This window comes from Thunnus thynnus, chromosome 4 (assembly GCF_963924715.1).
Source record: "Thunnus thynnus chromosome 4, fThuThy2.1, whole genome shotgun sequence".
In the NCBI taxonomy this organism is placed as follows: Eukaryota; Metazoa; Chordata; class Actinopteri; order Scombriformes; family Scombridae; genus Thunnus; species Thunnus thynnus.
The window spans coordinates 16,625,807-16,647,667 of record NC_089520.1 but is presented as its reverse complement, the minus strand read 5'-3'; the positions used below and the strand labels follow the sequence as shown (position 1 = coordinate 16,647,667).

The following is a 21,861-nucleotide window of genomic DNA, read 5'->3' as shown; positions in this document are numbered from 1 at the left end:
GATAGTTGCTGTAACTCCAATTGTGGTGAGTACTGAGGATGATGCTGATGATTCAGATGTTCCTGTGGGTATCACTGTCGTAACAGATGTAGACTGTGGCTCTGTGGTTGAGAACATTATCGTTGTTGATGATTCTTGGCTTGTTAGCGGAATCTGAGTTGTGTTCATATGAGTGCTTATTGGAGGGAATGTGGAGGATGAACTGGGTGAAACCTCTGTATTTGTGGGGGAACTGAACGTTGTGGTACGATCAGTGTTGGTACTTTTAGTAACTTCATTTGTGGTGAGTGTTGAGGTTGACACCATTGATTCAGTTGTTCCTGTGGGTGTTGCCATTGTCCGAGATGTAGACTGTGTCTCTGTGGGTGAGGACATTATTGTTGTAGATGATAACTGGCTGCTTGGTGGAAGCTGAGTTGTGTTTGTGTGAGTGCTGGTTGTTGGGATTCTGGAAGGTAAACTGGTTGATACCTCTGTACTTGTCGGGAAATTCCTAGGTGTTGTAGAATGATCAGTGTTGATAGTTGCTGTAACTCCAATTGTGGTGAGTACTGAGGATGATGCTGATGATTCAGATGTTCCTGTGGGTATCACTGTCGTAACAGATGTAGACTGTGGCTCTGTGGTTGAGAACATTATCGTTGTTGATGATTCTTGGCTTGTTAGCGGAATCTGAGTTGTGTTCATATGAGTGCTTATTGGAGGGAATGTGGAGGATGAACTGGGTGAAACTTCTGTATTTGTGGGGGAACTGAACGTTGTGGTACGATCAGTGTTGGTACTTTTAGTAACTTCATTTGTGGTGAGTGTTGAGGTTGACACCATTGATTCAGTTGTTCCTGTGGGTGTTGCCATTGTCCGAGATGTAGACTGTGTCTCTGTGGGTGAGGACATTATTGTTGTAGATGATAACTGGCTGCTTGGTGGAAGCTGAGTTGTGTTTGTGTGAGTGCTGGTTGTTGGGATTCTGGAAGGTAAACTGGTTGATACCTCTGTACTTGTCGGGAAATTCCTAGGTGTTGTAGAATGATCAGTGTTGATAGTTGCTGTAACTCCAATTGTGGTGGGTACTGAGGATGATGCTGATGATTCAGATGTTCCTGTGGGTATCACTGTCGTAACAGATGTAGACTGTGGCTCTGTGGTTGAGAACATTATTGTTGTTGATGATTCTTGGCTTGTTAGCGGAATCTGAGTTGTGTTCATATGAGTGCTTATTGGAGGGAATGTGGAGGATGAACTGGGTGAAACCTCTGTATTTGTGGGGGAACTGAACGTTGTGGTACGATCAGTGTTGGTACTTTTAGTAACTTCATTTGTGGTGAGTGTTGAGGTTGACACCATTGATTCAGTTGTTCCTGTGGGTGTTGCCATTGTCCGAGATGTAGACTGTGTCTCTGTGGGGGAGGACATTTTTGTTGTAGATGATAACTGGCTGCTTGGTGGAAGCTGAGTTGTGTTTGTGTGAGTGCTGGTTGTTGGGATTCTGGAAGGTAAACTGGTTGATACCTCTGTACTTGTCGGGAAATTCCTAGGTGTTGTAGAATGATCAGTGTTGATAGTTGCTGTAACTCCAATTGTGGTGAGTACTGAGGATGATGCTGATGATTCAGATGTTCCTGTGGGTATCACTGTCGTAACAGATGTAGACTGTGGCTCTGTGGTTGAGAACATTATTGTTGTTGATGATTCTTGGCTTGTTAGCGGAATCTGAGTTGTGTTCATATGAGTGCTTATTGGAGGGAATGTGGAGGATGAACTGGGTGAAACCTCTGTATTTGTGGGGGAACTGAACGTTGTGGTACGATCAGTGTTGGTACTTTTAGTAACTTCATTTGTGGTGAGTGTTGAGGTTGACACCATTGATTCAGTTGTTCCTGTGGGTGTTGCCATTGTCCGAGATGTAGACTGTGTCTCTGTGGGTGAGGACATTATTGTTGTAGATGATAACTGGCTGCTTGGTGGAAGCTGAGTTGTGTTTGTGTGAGTGCTGGTTGTTGGGATTCTGGAAGGTAAACTGGTTGATACCTCTGTACTTGTCGGGAAATTCCTAGGTGTTGTAGAATGATCAGTGTTGATAGTTGCTGTAACTCCAATTGTGGTGAGTACTGAGGATGATGCTGATGATTCAGATGTTCCTGTGGGTATCACTGTCGTAACAGATATAGACTGTGGCTCTGTGGTTGAGAACATTATTGTTGTTGATGATTCTTGGCTTGTTAGCGGAATCTGAGTTGTGTTCATATGAGTGCTTATTGGAGGGAATGTGGAGGATGAACTGGGTGAAACTTCTGTATTTGTGGGGGAACTGAACGTTGTGGTACGATCAGTGTTGGTACTTTTAGTAACTTCATTTGTGGTGAGTGTTGAGGTTGACACCATTGATTCAGTTGTTCCTGTGGGTGTTGCCATTGTCCGAGATGTAGACTGTGTCTCTGTGGGTGAGGACATTATTGTTGTAGATGATAACTGGCTGCTTGGTGGAAGCTGAGTTGTGTTTGTGTGAGTGCTGGTTGTTGGGATTCTGGAAGGTAAACTGGTTGATACCTCTGTACTTGTCGGGAAATTCCTAGGTGTTGTAGAATGATCAGTGTTGATAGTTGCTGTAACTCCAATTGTGGTGAGTACTGAGGATGATGCTGATGATTCAGATGTTCCTGTGGGTATCACTGTCGTAACAGATGTAGACTGTGGCTCTGTGGTTGAGAACATTATCGTTGTTGATGATTCTTGGCTTGTTAGCGGAATCTGAGTTGTGTTCATATGAGTGCTTATTGGAGGGAATGTGGAGGATGAACTGGGTGAAACCTCTGTATTTGTGGGGGAACTGAACGTTGTGGTACGATCAGTGTTGGTACTTTTAGTAACTTCATTTGTGGTGAGTGTTGAGGTTGACACCATTGATTCAGTTGTTCCTGTGGGTGTTGCCATTGTCCGAGATGTAGACTGTGTCTCTGTGGGGGAGGACATTTTTGTTGTAGATGATAACTGGCTGCTTGGTGGAAGCTGAGTTGTGTTTGTGTGAGTGCTGGTTGTTGGGATTCTGGAAGGTAAACTGGTTGATACCTCTGTACTTGTCGGGAAATTCCTAGGTGTTGTAGAATGATCAGTGTTGATAGTTGCTGTAACTCCAATTGTGGTGAGTACTGAGGATGATGCTGATGATTCAGATGTTCCTGTGGGTATCACTGTCGTAACAGATGTAGACTGTGGCTCTGTGGTTGAGAACATTATTGTTGTTGATGATTCTTGGCTTGTTAGCGGAATCTGAGTTGTGTTCATATGAGTGCTTATTGGAGGGAATGTGGAGGATGAACTGGGTGAAACCTCTGTATTTGTGGGGGAACTGAACGTTGTGGTACGATCAGTGTTGGTACTTTTAGTAACTTCATTTGTGGTGAGTGTTGAGGTTGACACCATTGATTCAGTTGTTCCTGTGGGTGTTGCCATTGTCCGAGATGTAGACTGTGTCTCTGTGGGGGAGGACATTTTTGTTGTAGATGATAACTGGCTGCTTGGTGGAAGCTGAGTTGTGTTTGTGTGAGTGCTGGTTGTTGGGATTCTGGAAGGTAAACTGGTTGATACCTCTGTACTTGTCGGGAAATTCCTAGGTGTTGTAGAATGATCAGTGTTGATAGTTGCTGTAACTCCAATTGTGGTGAGTACTGAGGATGATGCTGATGATTCAGATGTTCCTGTGGGTATCACTGTCGTAACAGATGTAGACTGTGGCTCTGTGGTTGAGAACATTATTGTTGTTGATGATTCTTGGCTTGTTAGCAGAATCTGAGTTGTGTTCATATGAGTGCTTATTGGAGGGAATGTGGAGGATGAACTGGGTGAAACCTCTGTATTTGTGGGGGAACTGACAGTTGTGGAATGATCAGAGTTGGTACTCTTGGTAACTTCATTTGTGAAGAGAGTTGAGGTTGACACCTTTGATTCAGTTGTTCCTGTGGGTGTCACCGTGGTAAAAGATGTAGACTGTGGCTCTGCAGGGGAGGACACTTTTGTTGAAGATGTTTCCTGGCTGCTTTGCAAAAGCTGAGTTGTATCTGGATTAGTTGGTGTTTCGGATTTGAGTCCAGGAGATGTTTGACTAAAATCAGTGGTTAAAGGCAGGGACGTGGAGGGTGAACTGGGTGAAACCTCTGTATTTGTTGGTAAATTGGTGGCTCTTGTGGAATGATCAGTGTTGGTAGTTTTACTAAGCTCATTTGTGGTGAGTGTTGCGGTTGACACCACTGATTCAGTTGTTCCTGTGGGTGTCACCATTGTCACAGATGTAGACTGTGGCTCTGTGGGGGAGGACATTTTTGTTGTAGAAGAGTCCTGGCTGGTTGGTGTTGTAAATGTTTCCAGGCAAATGGGCCCTTTGTGAATGTCATTAACACATTCCCCATGTTGATGACAGTAATCAGGGTTTGTTTTGCAAGGTCCGACACACTGCCATTGACCATTACTAATCTCAGCAGTGTAATTAGCAAACCGACTGCAGTTAACAAAAGGCTTCAGGTCTGTGATATCTGATTGATAAAAAAAACGTTACGTATTAATCATTTTGTATGAGTATCATCACACAAATTAGAAATTTTGAGAAATTGAATTTAGAATCAAATAAGCAATATGTGAAATACACATTCAGAGTTGACTTATAGTCACTTACTTTTAATCTCAGGTGACTGGAAAATGAGTCCATTTAACTGCACACTGGCATTATCAAATGCCCGAGAAATCTTATTGAGGTTGCTTGTGTCTTTCAAGATGTTGGTCAACACACCATCTAGCTCATTGTTGACAAAGTGGATTTGTGTTTCATTGTTCAGATAGTTGTACTCCGCTACACTCTCTGCAACAACACTTCCTGGTCTACAACAGGAAAATAGAAATTTATTAACAATGAAAACAACTTCTACTTGAATAAAAAGTAATCATTCAAATAATTTTATCAGAAAAGTGTAAAACAAACTTACATTAATTTTTTGATTTGAACTTTTTTAAAGGCCAGTGGATCCGCTTCTTTGCACAGAGCTTCGAGCTGGAAATGATAACATGACAGATGTGACATTTGCTATTATTGCCTGGTAAATAATATTTAGTTATTAGTTGTAAGACAGAGGTAAATACTCTGAAGTGAGATCACTTATTGTGTAAAAATCATTAAGTCATGCCACAATAAAGAATTCTCTACCTCCTCTGTTAACGTATTGATGAACTTCAATGACTCAGGTGAGTTTAAATTTTCATAAGCATCCACAAAAGTGATGTCGATTTTCATTGTAACATTTACTTGTCGAATTGGTATTGCTCCGGTATCTGAAAAAAAAGGATAGATAACACCCTTATATTAACATTGAAATAACATGATATGTACGTTTCAGTAACATTTTACATTCAATGTTGTGAGAAATATCACTTCCAACAGAAAATAAATTTTAAATTACCATATTGCTAAAAGCTTAAAACTTATCTCTGCGTTCAAAAGTTATTTTCATCTTAAACATTATTATGGAGAACTGTAGTTGGGAAGAAAAAGTCTCACCAATATTAGGGTTGGTGTTGTTCTGTCCAAAAACACAGGAATCTCCATAGACTGATTCTTGACAATGGCAGTGACATCTGCCTAGTGTCGTGTTGAATATACACTCTCCCCCGTTACACTGACAGTCCTCATCTCTGCACTGAGGAGTTGTAGATGGTATTGTCACAGTGACAGTGGCATTTGAGGGAGGTATAGAGGTAGATGTTTTAACTGTGTTTGAGCTGATGATTTCTGCTGATGTCAAAGCCTTTGAAGTTTGTGTCATTGGTAAAGATGTTTGTGGATTGCTACTTGTTTTTCCATTAGTTGTCTCTTCACTTGTGTATGCAGCAGTAGGTTTTGTCAAAGGTGTTGTGTTCGAGGAAACTGTAGTAGGTGTATGACTTGTAACTGTAGAATTTGATTGTGGTCTGACAGTAGGAGTAGGTGGAAAAGAAGTTTGTGTCACGACATTAGTTGTCTGTGAGGTGTGCTTGGAAGCCGTGGACTGCGATGAGTTGAACTCAGTTGGCAGATGTGACTCTGTGGATACAGTTGTTGTAGGTGTAACTGTACTGGTTGATATAGAGAGTTCCTGTCTGGTTGTCAACAGTGTGGTAATTGGAGGGATTGTAGAAGTTGCACTTGATTTTCCCTGACTGCTTATAGGAAGCTGAGATGTGTTCTCAGTTGCTATTGTTGTTTGAATACTGACAGCAGGTGTGGAGGGGGAGGGCTCTGCAGGGGAGGACATTTTTGTTGTAGAAGATTCTTGGCTGGTAGGTGGAAGCTGAGTTGTGTTTGTGTGAGTGCCTATTGTAGGGGATAAAGAGGGTGAATTGGGCGAAACCTCTGTATTCATGGGGGAACTGAAAGTTGTGGAGTGATCAGTGTTGGTAGCTTTAGTAACTTCATTTGTGGTGAGTGTTGAGGTTGACAACATTGATTCAGTTGTCCCTGTGGGTGTTGCCATTGTCACAGATGTAGACTGTGTTTCTGTGGGGGAGGATATTATTGTTGTAGATGTTTCCTGGCTGGTAGGTGGAAGCTGAGTTGTGTTTGTGTGAGTGCCTATTGGAGGGGATAAAGAGGGTGAATTGGCTGAAACCTCTGTGTTCGTGGGGGAACTGGAAGTTGTGGAGTGCTCAGGGTTGGCAGTTTTAGTAACTTCATTTGTGGTGAGTGTTGAGGTTGACAACATTGATTCAGTTCTTGTTGGTGTCGCAATTGTCACAGATGTAGACTGTGGCTCTGTGGGTGAGGATATTTTTGTTGTAGAGAATTCCTGGCTGGTTGGTGGTAGCTGAGTTGTGTTTGTGTGAGTACCTATTGTCGTTGATAAAGAGGGTGAATTGGATGAAACTGCTGTATTTGTGGGGGAACTGAAAGTTGTGGAGTGATCAGGGTTGGTAGCTTTGGTAACTTCATTTGTGGTGAGTGTTGAGGTTGACAACATTGATTCAGTTGTTCCTGTGGTTGTCGCCATTGTCCGAGATGTAGACTGTGGCTCTGTGGGTGAGGATATTTTTGTTGTAGATGTTTCCTGGCTGGTTGGTGGAAGCTGAGTTGTGTTTGTGTGAGTGCCTATCTTAGGGGATAAAGAAAGTGAATTGGATGAAACCTCTGTATTTGTGGGGGAACTGGAAGTTGTGGAGTGATCAGGGTTGGTAGTTGTAGTAACTTCATTTGTGGTTAGTGTTGAGTTTGACAACATTGATTCAGTTGTCCCTGTGGGTGTTGCCATTGTCACAGATGTAGACTGTGTTTCTGTGGGGGAGGACATTTTTGTTGTAGATGTTTCCTGGCTGGTAGGTGGAAGCTGAGTTGTGTTTGTGTGAGTGCCTATTGTCGTTGATAAAGAGGGTGAATTGGATGAAACTCCTGTATTTGCGGGGGAACTGAAAGTTGTGGAGTGATCAGGGTTGGTAGCTTTGGTAACTTCATTTGTGGTGAGTGTTGAGGTTGACAACATTGATTCAGTTGTTCCTGTGGTTGTTGCCATTGTCACAGATGTAGACTGTGGCTCTGTGGGTGAGGATATTTTTGTTGTAGATGTTTCCTGGCTGGTTGGTGGAAGCTGAGTTGTGTTTGTGTCAGTGCCTATCTTAGGGGATAAAGAAAGTGAATTGGATGAAACCTCTGTATTTGTGGGGGAACTGGAAGTTGTGGAGTGCTCAGGGTTGGTAGCTTTGGTAACTTCATTTGTGGTGAGTGTTGAGGTTGACAACATTGATTCAGTAGTTCCTGTGGTTGTCGCCATTGTCCGAGATGTAGACTGTGGCTCTGTGGGTGAGGATATTTTTGTTGTAGATGTTTCCTGGCTGGTTGGTGGAAGCTGAGTTGTGTTTGTGTGAGTGCCTATCTTAGGGGATAAAGAAAGTGAATTGGATGAAACCTCTGTATTTGTGGGGGAACTGGAAGTTGTGGAGTGATCAGGGTTGGTAGCTTTAGTAACTTCATTTGTGGTGAGTGTTGAGTTTGACAACATTGATTCAGTTGTTCCTGTGGTTGTCGCCATTGTCCGAGATGTAGACTGTGGCTCTGTGGGGGAGGATATTTTTGTTGTAGAAGATTCCTGGCTGGTAGGTGGAAGCTGAGTTGTGTTTGTGTGAGTGCCTATTGTAGGGGATAAAGAGGGTGAATTGGGTGAAACCTCTGTATTCATGGGGGAACTGGAAGTTGTGGAGTAATCAGGGTTGATAGCTTTAGTAACTTCATTTGTGGTGAGTGTTGAGGTTGACAACATTGATTCAGTTGTTCCTGTGGTTGTCGCCATTGTCCGAGATGTAGACTGTGGCTCTGTGAGTGAGGATATTTTTGTTGTAGAAGATTCCTGGCTGGTTGGTGGAAGCTGAGTTGTGTTTGTGTGAGTGCCTATTGTAGGGGATAAAGAGGGTGAACTGGGTGAAACTGCTGTATTTGTAGGGGAACTGAAAGTTGTGGAGTGCTCAGGGTTGGTAGCTTTAGTAACTTCATTTGTGGTGAGTGTTGAGGTTGACAACATTGATTCAGTTGTTCTTGTGGGTGTCGCCATTGTCACAGATGTAGAATGCGGCTCTGTGGGGGAGGACACTTTTGTTGTCGAAGATTCCTGGCTGGTTGGTGGAAGCTGAGTTGTGTTTGTGTGAGTGCCTATTGTTGGGGATAAAGAGGGTGAATTGGATGAAACCTCTGTATTTGTGGGGGAACTGGAAGTTGTGGACTGATCAGGGTTGGTAGTTGTAGTGACTTCATTTGTGGTGAGTGTTGAGGTTGACAACATTGATTCAGTTGTTCCTGTGGGTGTCGCCATTGTCACAGATGTAGACTGTGTTTCTGTGGGTGAGGACATTTTTGTTGTAAAAGATTCCTGGCTGGTTGGTGGTAGCTGAGTTGTGTTTGTGTGAGTGGCTATTGTAGGGGATAAAGAGGGTGAATTGGGTGAAACCTCTGTATTTGTGGGGGAACTGGAAGTTGTGGAGTGATCAGGGTTGGTAGCTTTGGTAACTTCATTTGTGGTGAGTGTTGAGGTTGACAACATTGATTCAGTAGTTCCTGTGGTTGTCGCCATTGTCCGAGATGTAGACTGTGGCTCTGTGGGTGAGGATATTTTTGTTGTAGATGTTTCCTGGCTGGTTGGTGGAAGCTGAGTTGTGTTTGTGTGAGTGCCTATTGTCGTTGATAAAGAGGGTGAATTGGATGAAACTCCTGTATTTGCGGGGGAACTGAAAGTTGTGGAGTGATCAGGGTTGGTAGCTTTGGTAACTTCATTTGTGGTGAGTGTTGAGGTTGACAACATTGATTCAGTTGTTCCTGTGGTTGTTGCCATTGTCACAGATGTAGACTGTGGCTCTGTGGGTGAGGATATTTTTGTTGTAGATGTTTCCTGGCTGGTTGGTGGAAGCTGAGTTGTGTTTGTGTCAGTGCCTATCTTAGGGGATAAAGAAAGTGAATTGGATGAAACCTCTGTATTTGTGGGGGAACTGGAAGTTGTGGAGTGCTCAGGGTTGGTAGCTTTGGTAACTTCATTTGTGGTGAGTGTTGAGGTTGACAACATTGATTCAGTAGTTCCTGTGGTTGTCGCCATTGTCCGAGATGTAGACTGTGGCTCTGTGGGTGAGGATATTTTTGTTGTAGATGTTTCCTGGCTGGTTGGTGGAAGCTGAGTTGTGTTTGTGTGAGTGCCTATCTTAGGGGATAAAGAAAGTGAATTGGATGAAACCTCTGTATTTGTGGGGGAACTGGAAGTTGTGGAGTGATCAGGGTTGGTAGCTTTAGTAACTTCATTTGTGGTGAGTGTTGAGTTTGACAACATTGATTCAGTTGTTCCTGTGGTTGTCGCCATTGTCCGAGATGTAGACTGTGGCTCTGTGGGGGAGGATATTTTTGTTGTAGAAGATTCCTGGCTGGTAGGTGGAAGCTGAGTTGTGTTTGTGTGAGTGCCTATTGTAGGGGATAAAGAGGGTGAATTGGGTGAAACCTCTGTATTCATGGGGGAACTGGAAGTTGTGGAGTAATCAGGGTTGATAGCTTTAGTAACTTCATTTGTGGTGAGTGTTGAGGTTGACAACATTGATTCAGTTGTTCCTGTGGTTGTCGCCATTGTCCGAGATGTAGACTGTGGCTCTGTGAGTGAGGATATTTTTGTTGTAGAAGATTCCTGGCTGGTTGGTGGAAGCTGAGTTGTGTTTGTGTGAGTGCCTATTGTAGGGGATAAAGAGGGTGAACTGGGTGAAACTGCTGTATTTGTAGGGGAACTGAAAGTTGTGGAGTGCTCAGGGTTGGTAGCTTTAGTAACTTCATTTGTGGTGAGTGTTGAGGTTGACAACATTGATTCAGTTGTTCTTGTGGGTGTCGCCATTGTCACAGATGTAGAATGCGGCTCTGTGGGGGAGGACACTTTTGTTGTCGAAGATTCCTGGCTGGTTGGTGGAAGCTGAGTTGTGTTTGTGTGAGTGCCTATTGTTGGGGATAAAGAGGGTGAATTGGATGAAACCTCTGTATTTGTGGGGGAACTGGAAGTTGTGGACTGATCAGGGTTGGTAGTTGTAGTGACTTCATTTGTGGTGAGTGTTGAGGTTGACAACATTGATTCAGTTGTTCCTGTGGGTGTCGCCATTGTCACAGATGTAGACTGTGTTTCTGTGGGTGAGGACATTTTTGTTGTAAAAGATTCCTGGCTGGTTGGTGGTAGCTGAGTTGTGTTTGTGTGAGTGGCTATTGTAGGGGATAAAGAGGGTGAATTGGGTGAAACCTCTGTATTTGTGGGGGAACTGGAAGTTGTGGAGTGATCAGGGTTGGTAGCTTTGGTAACTTCATTTGTGGTGAGTGTTGAGGTTGACAACATTGATTCAGTAGTTCCTGTGGTTGTCGCCATTGTCCGAGATGTAGACTGTGGCTCTGTGGGTGAGGATATTTTTGTTGTAGATGTTTCCTGGCTGGTTGGTGGAAGCTGAGTTGTGTTTGTGTGAGTGCCTATCTTAGGGGATAAAGAAAGTGAATTGGATGAAACCTCTGTATTTGTGGGGGAACTGGAAGTTGTGGAGTGATCAGGGTTGGTAGCTTTAGTAACTTCATTTGTGGTGAGTGTTGAGTTTGACAACATTGATTCAGTTGTTCCTGTGGTTGTCGCCATTGTCCCAGATGTAGACTGTGGCTCTGTGGGGGAGGATATTTTTGTTGTAGAAGATTCCTGGCTGGTAGGTGGAAGCTGAGTTGTGTTTGTGTGAGTGCCTATTGTAGGGGATAAAGAGGGTGAATTGGGTGAAACCTCTGTATTCATGGGGGAACTGGAAGTTGTGGAGTAATCAGGGTTGATAGCTTTAGTAACTTCATTTGTGGTGAGTGTTGAGGTTGACAACATTGATTCAGTTGTTCCTGTGGTTGTCGCCATTGTCCGAGATGTAGACTGTGGCTCTGTGAGTGAGGATATTTTTGTTGTAGAAGATTCCTGGCTGGTTGGTGGAAGCTGAGTTGTGTTTGTGTGAGTGCCTATTGTAGGGGATAAAGAGGGTGAACTGGGTGAAACTGCTGTATTTGTAGGGGAACTGAAAGTTGTGGAGTGCTCAGGGTTGGTAGCTTTAGTAACTTCATTTGTGGTGAGTGTTGAGGTTGACAACATTGATTCAGTTGTTCTTGTGGGTGTCGCCATTGTCACAGATGTAGAATGCGGCTCTGTGGGGGAGGACACTTTTGTTGTCGAAGATTCCTGGCTGGTTGGTGGAAGCTGAGTTGTGTTTGTGTGAGTGCCTATTGTTGGGGATAAAGAGGGTGAATTGGATGAAACCTCTGTATTTGTGGGGGAACTGGAAGTTGTGGACTGATCAGGGTTGGTAGTTGTAGTGACTTCATTTGTGGTGAGTGTTGAGGTTGACAACATTGATTCAGTTGTTCCTGTGGGTGTCGCCATTGTCACAGATGTAGACTGTGTTTCTGTGGGTGAGGACATTTTTGTTGTAAAAGATTCCTGGCTGGTTGGTGGTAGCTGAGTTGTGTTTGTGTGAGTGGCTATTGTAGGGGATAAAGAGGGTGAATTGGGTGAAACCTCTGTATTTGTGGGGGAACTGGAAGTTGTGGAGTGATCAGGGTTGGTAGCTTTGGTAACTTCATTTGTGGTGAGTGTTGAGGTTGACAACATTGATTCAGTAGTTCCTGTGGTTGTCGCCATTGTCCGAGATGTAGACTGTGGCTCTGTGGGTGAGGATATTTTTGTTGTAGATGTTTCCTGGCTGGTTGGTGGAAGCTGAGTTGTGTTTGTGTGAGTGCCTATCTTAGGGGATAAAGAAAGTGAATTGGATGAAACCTCTGTATTTGTGGGGGAACTGGAAGTTGTGGAGTGATCAGGGTTGGTAGCTTTAGTAACTTCATTTGTGGTGAGTGTTGAGTTTGACAACATTGATTCAGTTGTTCCTGTGGTTGTCGCCATTGTCCCAGATGTAGACTGTGGCTCTGTGGGGGAGGATATTTTTGTTGTAGAAGATTCCTGGCTGGTAGGTGGAAGCTGAGTTGTGTTTGTGTGAGTGCCTATTGTAGGGGATAAAGAGGGTGAATTGGGTGAAACCTCTGTATTCATGGGGGAACTGGAAGTTGTGGAGTAATCAGGGTTGATAGCTTTAGTAACTTCATTTGTGGTGAGTGTTGAGGTTGACAACATTGATTCAGTTGTTCCTGTGGTTGTCGCCATTGTCCGAGATGTAGACTGTGGCTCTGTGAGTGAGGATATTTTTGTTGTAGAAGATTCCTGGCTGGTTGGTGGAAGCTGAGTTGTGTTTGTGTGAGTGGCTATTGTAGGGGATAAAGAGGGTGAATTGGGTGAAACCTCTGTATTTGTGGGGGAACTGGAAGTTGTGGAGTGATCAGGGTTGGTAGCTTTGGTAACTTCATTTGTGGTGAGTGTTGAGGTTGACAACATTGATTCAGTAGTTCCTGTGGTTGTCGCCATTGTCCGAGATGTAGACTGTGGCTCTGTGGGTGAGGATATTTTTGTTGTAGATGTTTCCTGGCTGGTTGGTGGAAGCTGAGTTGTGTTTGTGTGAGTGCCTATCTTAGGGGATAAAGAAAGTGAATTGGATGAAACCTCTGTATTTGTGGGGGAACTGGAAGTTGTGGAGTGATCAGGGTTGGTAGCTTTAGTAACTTCATTTGTGGTGAGTGTTGAGTTTGACAACATTGATTCAGTTGTTCCTGTGGTTGTCGCCATTGTCCCAGATGTAGACTGTGGCTCTGTGGGGGAGGATATTTTTGTTGTAGAAGATTCCTGGCTGGTAGGTGGAAGCTGAGTTGTGTTTGTGTGAGTGCCTATTGTAGGGGATAAAGAGGGTGAATTGGGTGAAACCTCTGTATTCATGGGGGAACTGGAAGTTGTGGAGTAATCAGGGTTGATAGCTTTAGTAACTTCATTTGTGGTGAGTGTTGAGGTTGACAACATTGATTCAGTTGTTCCTGTGGTTGTCGCCATTGTCCGAGATGTAGACTGTGGCTCTGTGAGTGAGGATATTTTTGTTGTAGAAGATTCCTGGCTGGTTGGTGGAAGCTGAGTTGTGTTTGTGTGAGTGCCTATTGTAGGGGATAAAGAGGGTGAACTGGGTGAAACTGCTGTATTTGTAGGGGAACTGAAAGTTGTGGAGTGCTCAGGGTTGGTAGCTTTAGTAACTTCATTTGTGGTGAGTGTTGAGGTTGACAACATTGATTCAGTTGTTCTTGTGGGTGTCGCCATTGTCACAGATGTAGAATGCGGCTCTGTGGGGGAGGACACTTTTGTTGTCGAAGATTCCTGGCTGGTTGGTGGAAGCTGAGTTGTGTTTGTGTGAGTGCCTATTGTTGGGGATAAAGAGGGTGAATTGGATGAAACCTCTGTATTTGTGGGGGAACTGGAAGTTGTGGACTGATCAGGGTTGGTAGTTGTAGTGACTTCATTTGTGGTGAGTGTTGAGGTTGACAACATTGATTCAGTTGTTCCTGTGGGTGTCGCCATTGTCACAGATGTAGACTGTGTTTCTGTGGGTGAGGACATTTTTGTTGTAAAAGATTCCTGGCTGGTTGGTGGTAGCTGAGTTGTGTTTGTGTGAGTGGCTATTGTAGGGGATAAAGAGGGTGAATTGGGTGAAACCTCTGTATTTGTGGGGGAACTGGAAGTTGTGGAGTGGTCAGGGTTGGCAGTTTTAGTAACTTCATTTGTGGTGAGTGTTGAGTTTGACAACATTGATTCAGTTCTTGTGGGTGTCGCAATTGTCACAGATGTAGACTGTGCCCCTGTGGGTGAGGATATTTTTGTTGTAGAAGATTCCTGGCTGGTTGGTGTTGTAAATGTTTCCAGGCAAATGGGCCCTTTGTGAATGTCATTAACACATTCCCCATGTTGATGACAGTAATCAGGGTTTGTTTTGCAAGGTCCGACACACTGCCATTGACCATTACTAATCTCAGCAGTGTAATTAGCAAACCGACTGCAGTTAACAAAAGGCTTCAGGTCTGTGATATCTGATTGATAAAAAAAAACGTTACGTATTAATCATTTTGTATGAGTATCATCACACAAATTAGAAATTTTGAGAAATTGAACTTAGAATCAAATAAGCAATATGTGAAATACACATTCAGAGTTGACTTATAGTCACTTACTTTTAATCTCAGGTGACTGGAAAATGAGTCCATTTAACTGCACACTGGCATTATCAAATGCCCGAGAAATCTTATTGAGGTTGCTTGTGTCTTTCAAGATGTTGGTCAACACACCATCTAGCTCATTGTTGACAAAGTGGATTTGTGTTTCATTGTTCAGATAGTTGTACTCCGCTACACTCTCTGCAACAACACTTCCTGGTCTACAACAGGAAAATAGAAATATATTAACAATGAAAACAACTTCTACTTGAATAAAAAGTAATCATTCAAATAATTTTATCAGAAAAGTGTAAAACAAACTTACATTAATTTTTTGATTTGTACTTTTTTAAAGGCCAGTGGATCCGCTTCTTTGCACAGAGCTTCGAGCTGGAAATGATAACATGACAGATGTGACATTTGCTATTATTGCCTGGTAAATAATATTTAGTTAGTAGTTGTAAGACAGAGGTAAATACTCTGAAGTGAGATCACTTATTGTGTAAAAATCATTAAGTCATGCCACAATAAAGAATTCTCTACCTCCTCTGTTAACGTATTGATGAACTTCAATGACTCAGGTGAGTTTAAATTTTTATAAGCATCCACAAAAGTGATGTCGATTTTCATTGTAACATTTACTTGTCGAATTGGTATTGCTCCGGTATCTGAAAAAAAAAGGATAGATAACACCCTTATATTAACATTGAAATAACATGATATATTCGTTTCAGTAACATTTTACATTCAATGTTGTGAGAAATATCACTTCCAACAGAAAATAAATTTTAAATTACCATATTGCTAAAAGCTTAAAACTTATCTCTGCGTTCAAAAGTTATTTTCATCTTAAACATTATTATGGAGAACTGTAGTTGGGAAGAAAAAGTCTCACCAATATTAGGGTTGGTGTTGTTCTGTCCAAAAACACAGGAATCTCCATAGACTGATTCTTGACAATGGCAGTGACATCTGCCTAGTGTCGTGTTGAATATACACTCTCCCCCGTTACACTGACAGTCCTCATCTCTGCACTGAGGAGTTGTAGATGGTATTGTCACAGTGACAGTGGCATTTGAGGGAGGTATAGAGGTAGATGTTTTAACTGTGTTTGAGCTGATGATTTCTGCTGATGTCAAAGCCTTTGAAGTTTGTGTCATTGGTAAAGATGTTTGTGGATTGCTACTTGTTTTTCCATTAGTTGTCTCTTCACTTGTGTATGCAGAAGTAGGTTTTGTCAAAGGTGTTGTGTTCGAGGAAACTGTAGTAGGTGTATGACTTGTAACTGTAGAATTTGATTGTGGTCTGACAGTAGGAGTAGGTGGAAAAGAAGTTTGTGTCACGACATTAGTTGTCTGTGAGGTGTGCTTGGAAGCCGTGGACAGCGATGAGGCGAACTCAGTTGGCAGATGTGACTCTGTGGATACAGTTGCTGTAGGTGTTACTGTACTGGTTGATATAGAGAGTTCCTGTCTGGTTGTCAACAGTGTGGTAATTGGAGGGATTGTAGAAGTTGCACTTGATTTTCCCTGACTGCTTATAGGAAGCTGAGATGTGTTCTCAGTTGCTATTGTTGTTTGAATACTGACAGCAGGTGTGGAGGGGGAGGGCTCTGCAGGGGAGGACATTTTTGTTGTAGAAGATTCTTGGCTGGTAGGTGGAAGCTGAGTTGTGTTTGTGTGAGTGCCTATTGTAGGGGATAAAGAGGGTGAATTGGGCAAAACCTCTGTATTCATGGGGGAACTGAAAGTTGTGGAGTGATCAGGGTTGGTAGCTTTAGTAACTTCATTTGTGGTGAGTGTTGAGGTTGACAACATTGATTCAGTTGTCCCTGTGGGTGTTGCCATTGTCACAGATGTAGACTGTGTTTCTGTGGTCGAGGACATTTTTGTTGTAGATGTTTCCTGGCTGGTAGGTGGAAGCTGAGTTGTGTTTGTGTGAGTGCCTATTGGAGGGGATAAAGAGGGTGAATTGGCTGAAACCTCTGTGTTCGTGGGGGAACTGGAAGTTGTGGAGTGCTCAGGGTTGGCAGTTTTAGTAACTTCATTTGTGGTGAGTGTTGAGTTTGACAACATTGATTCAGTTCTTGTTGGTGTCGCAATTGTCACAGATGTAGACTGTGGCTCTGTGGGTGAGGATATTTTTGTTGTAGAGAATTCCTGGCTGGTTGGTGGTAGCTGAGTTGTGTTTGTGTGAGTGCCTATTGTCGTTGATAAAGAGGGTGAATTGGATGAAACTGCTGTATTTGTGGGGGAACTGAACGTTGTGGAGTGATCAGGGTTGGTAGCTTTGGTAACTTCATTTGTGGTGAGTGTTGAGGTTGACAACATTGATTCAGTAGTTCCTGTGGTTGTCGCCATTGTCCGAGATGTAGACTGTGGCTCTGTGGGTGAGGATATTTTTGTTGTAGATGTTTCCTGGCTGGTTGGTGGAAGCTGAGTTGTGTTTGTGTGAGTGCCTATCTTAGGGGATAAAGAAAGTGAATTGGATGAAACCTCTGTATTTGTGGGGGAACTGGAAGTTGTGGAGTGATCAGGGTTGGTAGCTTTAGTAACTTCATTTGTGGTGAGTGTTGAGTTTGACAACATTGATTCAGTTGCTCCTGTGGTTGTCGCCATTGTCCGAGATGTAGACTGTGGCTCTGTGGGTGAGGATATTTTTGTTGTAGATGTTTCCTGGCTGGTTGGTGGAAGCTGAGTTGTGTTTGTGTGAGTGCCTATCTTAGGGGATAAAGAAAGTGAATTGGATGAAACCTCTGTATTTGTGGGGGAACTGAAAGTTGTGGAGTGATCAGGGTTGGTAGTTGTAGTAACTTCATTTGTGGTTAGTGTTGAGTTTGACAACATTGATTCAGTTGTTCCTGTGGGTATCGCCATAGTCACAGATGTAGACTGTGGCTCTGTGGGGGAGGATATTTTTGTTGTAGAAGATTCCTGGCTGGTAGGTGGAAGCTGAGTTGTGTTTGTGTGAGTGGCTATTGTAGGGGATAAAGAGGGTGAATTGGGTGAAACCTCTGTATTCATGGGGGAACTGGAAGTTGTGGAGTAATCAGGGTTGATAGCTTTAGTAACTTCATTTGTGGTGAGTGTTGAGGTTGACAACATTGATTCAGTTGTTCCTCTGGGTGTCACCATTGTCACAGATGTAGACTGTGTTTCTGTGGGTGAGGACATTTTTGTTGTAGAAGATTCCTGGCTGGTAGGTGGTAGCTGAGTTGTGTTTGTGTGAGTACGCATTGTAGGGGATGAAGAGGGTGAATTGGATGAAACCTCTGTATTTGTAGGGGAACTGAAAGTTGTGGAATGATTAGGGTTGGTAGATTTAATAACTTCATTTGTGGTGAGTGTTGAGGTTGACAACATTGATCCAGTTGCTCCTGTGGGTGTCACCATTGTCACAGATGTAGACTGTGGCTCTGTGGGGGAGGACATTTTCGTTGCCGAAGATTCCTGGCTGGTTGTTGGTAGCTGAGTTGTGTTTGTGTGAGTGCCTATTGTCGTTGATAAAGATGGTGAATTGGATGAAACTGCTGTATTTGTGGGAGAACTGAAAGTCGTGGAGTGATCAGGGTTGGTAGCTTTGGTAACTTCATTTGTGGTGAGTGTTGAGGTTGACAACATTGATTCAGTTGTTCCTGTGGTTGTCGCCATTGTCCGAGATGTAGACTGTGGCTCTGTGGGTGAGGATATTTTTGTTGTAGATGTTTCCTGGCTGGTTGGTGGAAGCTGAGTTGTGTTTGTGTGAGTGCCTATCTTAGGGGATAAAGAAAGTGAATTGGATGAAACCTCTGTATTTGTGGGGGAACTGGAAGTTGTGGAGTGATCAGGGTTGGTAGATTTAATAACTTCATTTGTGGTGAGTGTTGAGGTTGACAACATTGATTCAGTTGTTCCTGTGGGTGTCACCATTGTCACAGATGTAGACTGTGTTTCTGTGGGTGAGGACATTTTTGTTGTAGAAGATTCCTGGCTGGTAGGTGGTAGCTGAGTTGTGTTTGTGTGAGTACGCATTGTAGGGGATGAAGAGGGTGAATTGGATGAAACCTCTGTACTTGTGGGGGAACTGGAAGTTGTGGAGTGATCAGGGTTGGTAGCTTTAGTAACTTCATTTGTGGTGAGTGTTGAGTTTGACAACATTGATTCAGTTGGTCCTGTGGTAGTCGCCATAGTCACAGATGTAGACTGTGGCTCTGTGGTCGATGACATTTTTGTTGTAGATGTTTCCTGGCTGGTAGGTGGAAGCTGAGTTGTGTTTGTGTGATTGCCTATTGTAGGGGATAAAGAGGGTGAATTGGATGAAACCTCTGTATTTGTGGGGGAACTGGAAGTTGTGGAGTGATCAGGGTTGGTAGTTGTAGTAACTTCATTTGTGGTTAGTGTTGAGTTTGACAACATTGATTCAGTTGTTCCTGTGGGTGTCGCCATAGTCACAGATGAAGACTGTGGCTCTGTGGGGGAGGATATTTTTGTTGTAGAAGATTCCTGGCTGGTAGGTGGAAGCTGAGTTGTGTTTGTGTGAGTGCCTATTTTAGGGGATAAAGACAGTGAATTGGATGAAACCTCTGTATTTGTGGGGGAACTGGAAGTTGTGGAGTGATCAGGGTTGGTAGCTTTAGTAACTTCATTTGTGGTGAGTGTTGAGTTTGACAACATTGATTCAGTTGTTCCTGTGGGTGTCGCCATAGTCACAGATGTAGACTGTGGCTCTGTGGCCGAGGACATTTTTGTTGTAGATGTTTCCTGGCTGGTAGGTGGAAGCTGAGTTGTGTTTGTGTGAGTGCCTATTGTAGGGGATAAAGAGGGTGAATTGGGTGAAACCTCTGTATTCATGGGGGAACTGGAAGTTGTGGAGTAATCAGGGTTGATAGCTTTAGTAACTTCATTTGTGGTGAGTGTTGAGGTTGACAACATTGATTCAGTTGTTCCTCTGGGTGTCACCATTGTCACAGATGTAGACTGTGTTTCTGTGGGTGAGGACATTTTTGTTGTAGTAGATTCCTGGCTGGTAGGTGGTAGCTGAGTTGTGTTTGTGTGAGTACGCATTGTAGGGGATGAAGAGGGTGAATTGGATGAAACCTCTGTATTTGTAGGGGAACTGAAAGTTGTGGAATGATTAGGGTTGGTAGATTTAATAACTTCATTTGTGGTGAGTGTTGAGGTTGACAACATTGATTCAGTTGTTCCTGTGGGTGTCACCATTGTCACAGATGTAGACTGTGTTTCTGTGGGTGAGGACATTTTTGTTGTAGAAGATTCCTGGCTGGTAGGTGGTAGCTGAGTTGTGTTTGTGTGAGTACGCATTGTAGGGGATGAAGAGGGTGAATTGGATGAAACCTCTGTATTTGTAGGGGAACTGAAAGTTGTGGAGTGATCAGGGTTGGTAGCTTTAGTAACTTCATTTGTGGTGAGTGTTGAGGTTGACAACATTGATTCAGTTGTTCCTGTGGTTGTCGCCATTGTCCGAGATGTAGACTGTGGCTCTGTGAGTGAGGATATTTTTGTTGTAGAAGATTCCTGGCTGGTTGGTGGAAGCTGAGTTGTGTTTGTGTGAGTGCCTATCTTAGGGGATAAAGAAAGTGAATTGGATGAAACCTCTGTATTTGTGGGGGAACTGGAAGTTGTGGAGTGATCAGGGTTGGTAGCTTTAGTAACTTCATTTGTGGTGATTGTTGAGGTGGACAACATTGATTCAGTTGTTCCTGTGGGTGTCGCCATAGTCACAGATGTAGACTGTGGCTCTGTGAGTGAGGATATTTTTGTTGTAGAAGATTCCTGGCTGGTAGGTGGAAGCTGAGTTGTGTTTGTGTGAGTGCCTATTTTAGGGGATAAAGACAGTGAATTGGATGAAACCTCTGTATTTGTGGGGGAACTGGAAGTTGTGGAATAATCAGGGTTGGTAGTTTTAGTAACTTCATTTGTGGTGAGGGTTGAGGTTGACACCATTGATTCACTCGTTCCTGTTGGTGTCACTGTCGTAATAGATGAAGACTGTGGCTCTGTGGGCGAGGACATCATTGTCGTAGATGATTCCTTGCTCGTTGGTGGTGGGTGAGTTGTGTTCCTGTGAGTTCTTACTGGAGGAAATAAAGAGGTTGAATTGGGTGAAACCTCTGTATCCATAGGGGAACTGGAAGTTGTGGAGTGATCAGGGTTGGTAGCGTTAGTAACTTCATTTGTGGTGAGTGCTGAGGTTGACAACATTGATCCAGTTGCTCCTGTGGGTGTCACCATTGTCACAGATGTAGACTGTGGCTCTGTGGGGGAGGACATTTTCGTTGCCGAAGATTCCTGGCTGGTTGGTGGAAGCTGAGTTGTGTTTGTGTGAGTGCCTATTGTCGTTGATAAAGAGGGTGAATTGGATGAAACTGCTGTATTTGTGGGAGAACTGAAAGTTGTGGAGTGATCAGGGTTGGTAGCTTTGGTAACTTCATTTGTGGTGAGTGTTGAGGTTGACAACATTGATTCAGTTGTTCCTGTGGTTGTCGCCATTGTCCGAGATGTAGACTGTGGCTCTGTGGGTGAGGATATTTTTGTTGTAGATGTTTCCTGGCTGGTTGGTGGAAGCTGAGTTGTGTTTGTGTGAGTGGCTATTGTAGGGGATAAAGAGGGTGAATTGGGTGAAACCTCTGTATTCATGGGGGAACTGGAAGTTGTGGAGTAATCAGGGTTGATAGCTTTAGTAACTTCATTTGTGGTGAGTGTTGAGGTTGACAACATTGATTCAGTTGTTCCTCTGGGTGTCACCATTGTCACAGATGTAGACTGTGTTTCTGTGGGTGAGGACATTTTTGTTGTAGAAGATTCCTGGCTGGTAGGTGGTAGCTGAGTTGTGTTTGTGTGAGTACGCATTGTAGGGGATGAAGAGGGTGAATTGGATGAAACCTCTGTATTTGTAGGGGAACTGAAAGTTGTGGAATGATTAGGGTTGGTAGATTTAATAACTTCATTTGTGGTGAGTGTTGAGGTTGACAACATTGATTCAGTTGTTCCTGTGGGTGTCACCATTGTCACAGATGTAGACTGTGATTGAGTCATATGTGAATTGTTATGATAATTCAATCTGTGGCCTGTGTCATTCAATATTGTTCTAATTTCCAAAACTGAAAGTTCATTCGTAGCCATGTTTATATTTGATAGATTCATCTCGCTATGTTTGTCCTGTTCTTTCCTCCACATTTCCTCAGGTTGATCTTGTTTTGCATTTTGATTCCCTGTTAAACAAGATAATATTTGGACATGATAAAGACATGTCTTAGTGCA

General features: G+C 43.3%; 2 protein-coding genes across 2 annotated transcripts; both read right to left on the bottom strand.

Moving 5' to 3' along the window:
• Nucleotides 1–310: 310 nt before the first annotated feature.
• On the bottom strand, nucleotides 311–5,889 carry LOC137180802 (mucin-21-like). The gene is made up of 8 exons (XM_067586048.1): nucleotides 5,543–5,889; nucleotides 5,192–5,316; nucleotides 4,974–5,038; nucleotides 4,667–4,869; nucleotides 3,847–4,526; nucleotides 1,891–2,050; nucleotides 733–1,397; nucleotides 311–493 (listed from the first exon to the last, which is right to left on the bottom strand). Exons 1-8 carry the CDS (start codon nucleotides 5,805–5,807, stop codon nucleotides 311–313), a joined length of 2,346 nt encoding a protein of 781 aa, XP_067442149.1. The 5' UTR covers nucleotides 5,808–5,889.
• Nucleotides 5,890–13,173: 7,284 nt separating this feature from the next.
• LOC137180801 (uncharacterized) lies at nucleotides 13,174–15,792 on the bottom strand. The gene is made up of 6 exons (XM_067586047.1): nucleotides 15,498–15,792; nucleotides 15,146–15,270; nucleotides 14,928–14,992; nucleotides 14,621–14,823; nucleotides 14,235–14,479; nucleotides 13,174–13,353 (listed from the first exon to the last, which is right to left on the bottom strand). Exons 1-6 carry the CDS (start codon nucleotides 15,760–15,762, stop codon nucleotides 13,174–13,176), a joined length of 1,083 nt encoding a protein of 360 aa, XP_067442148.1. The 5' UTR covers nucleotides 15,763–15,792.
• Nucleotides 15,793–21,861: the final 6,069 nt, after the last annotated feature.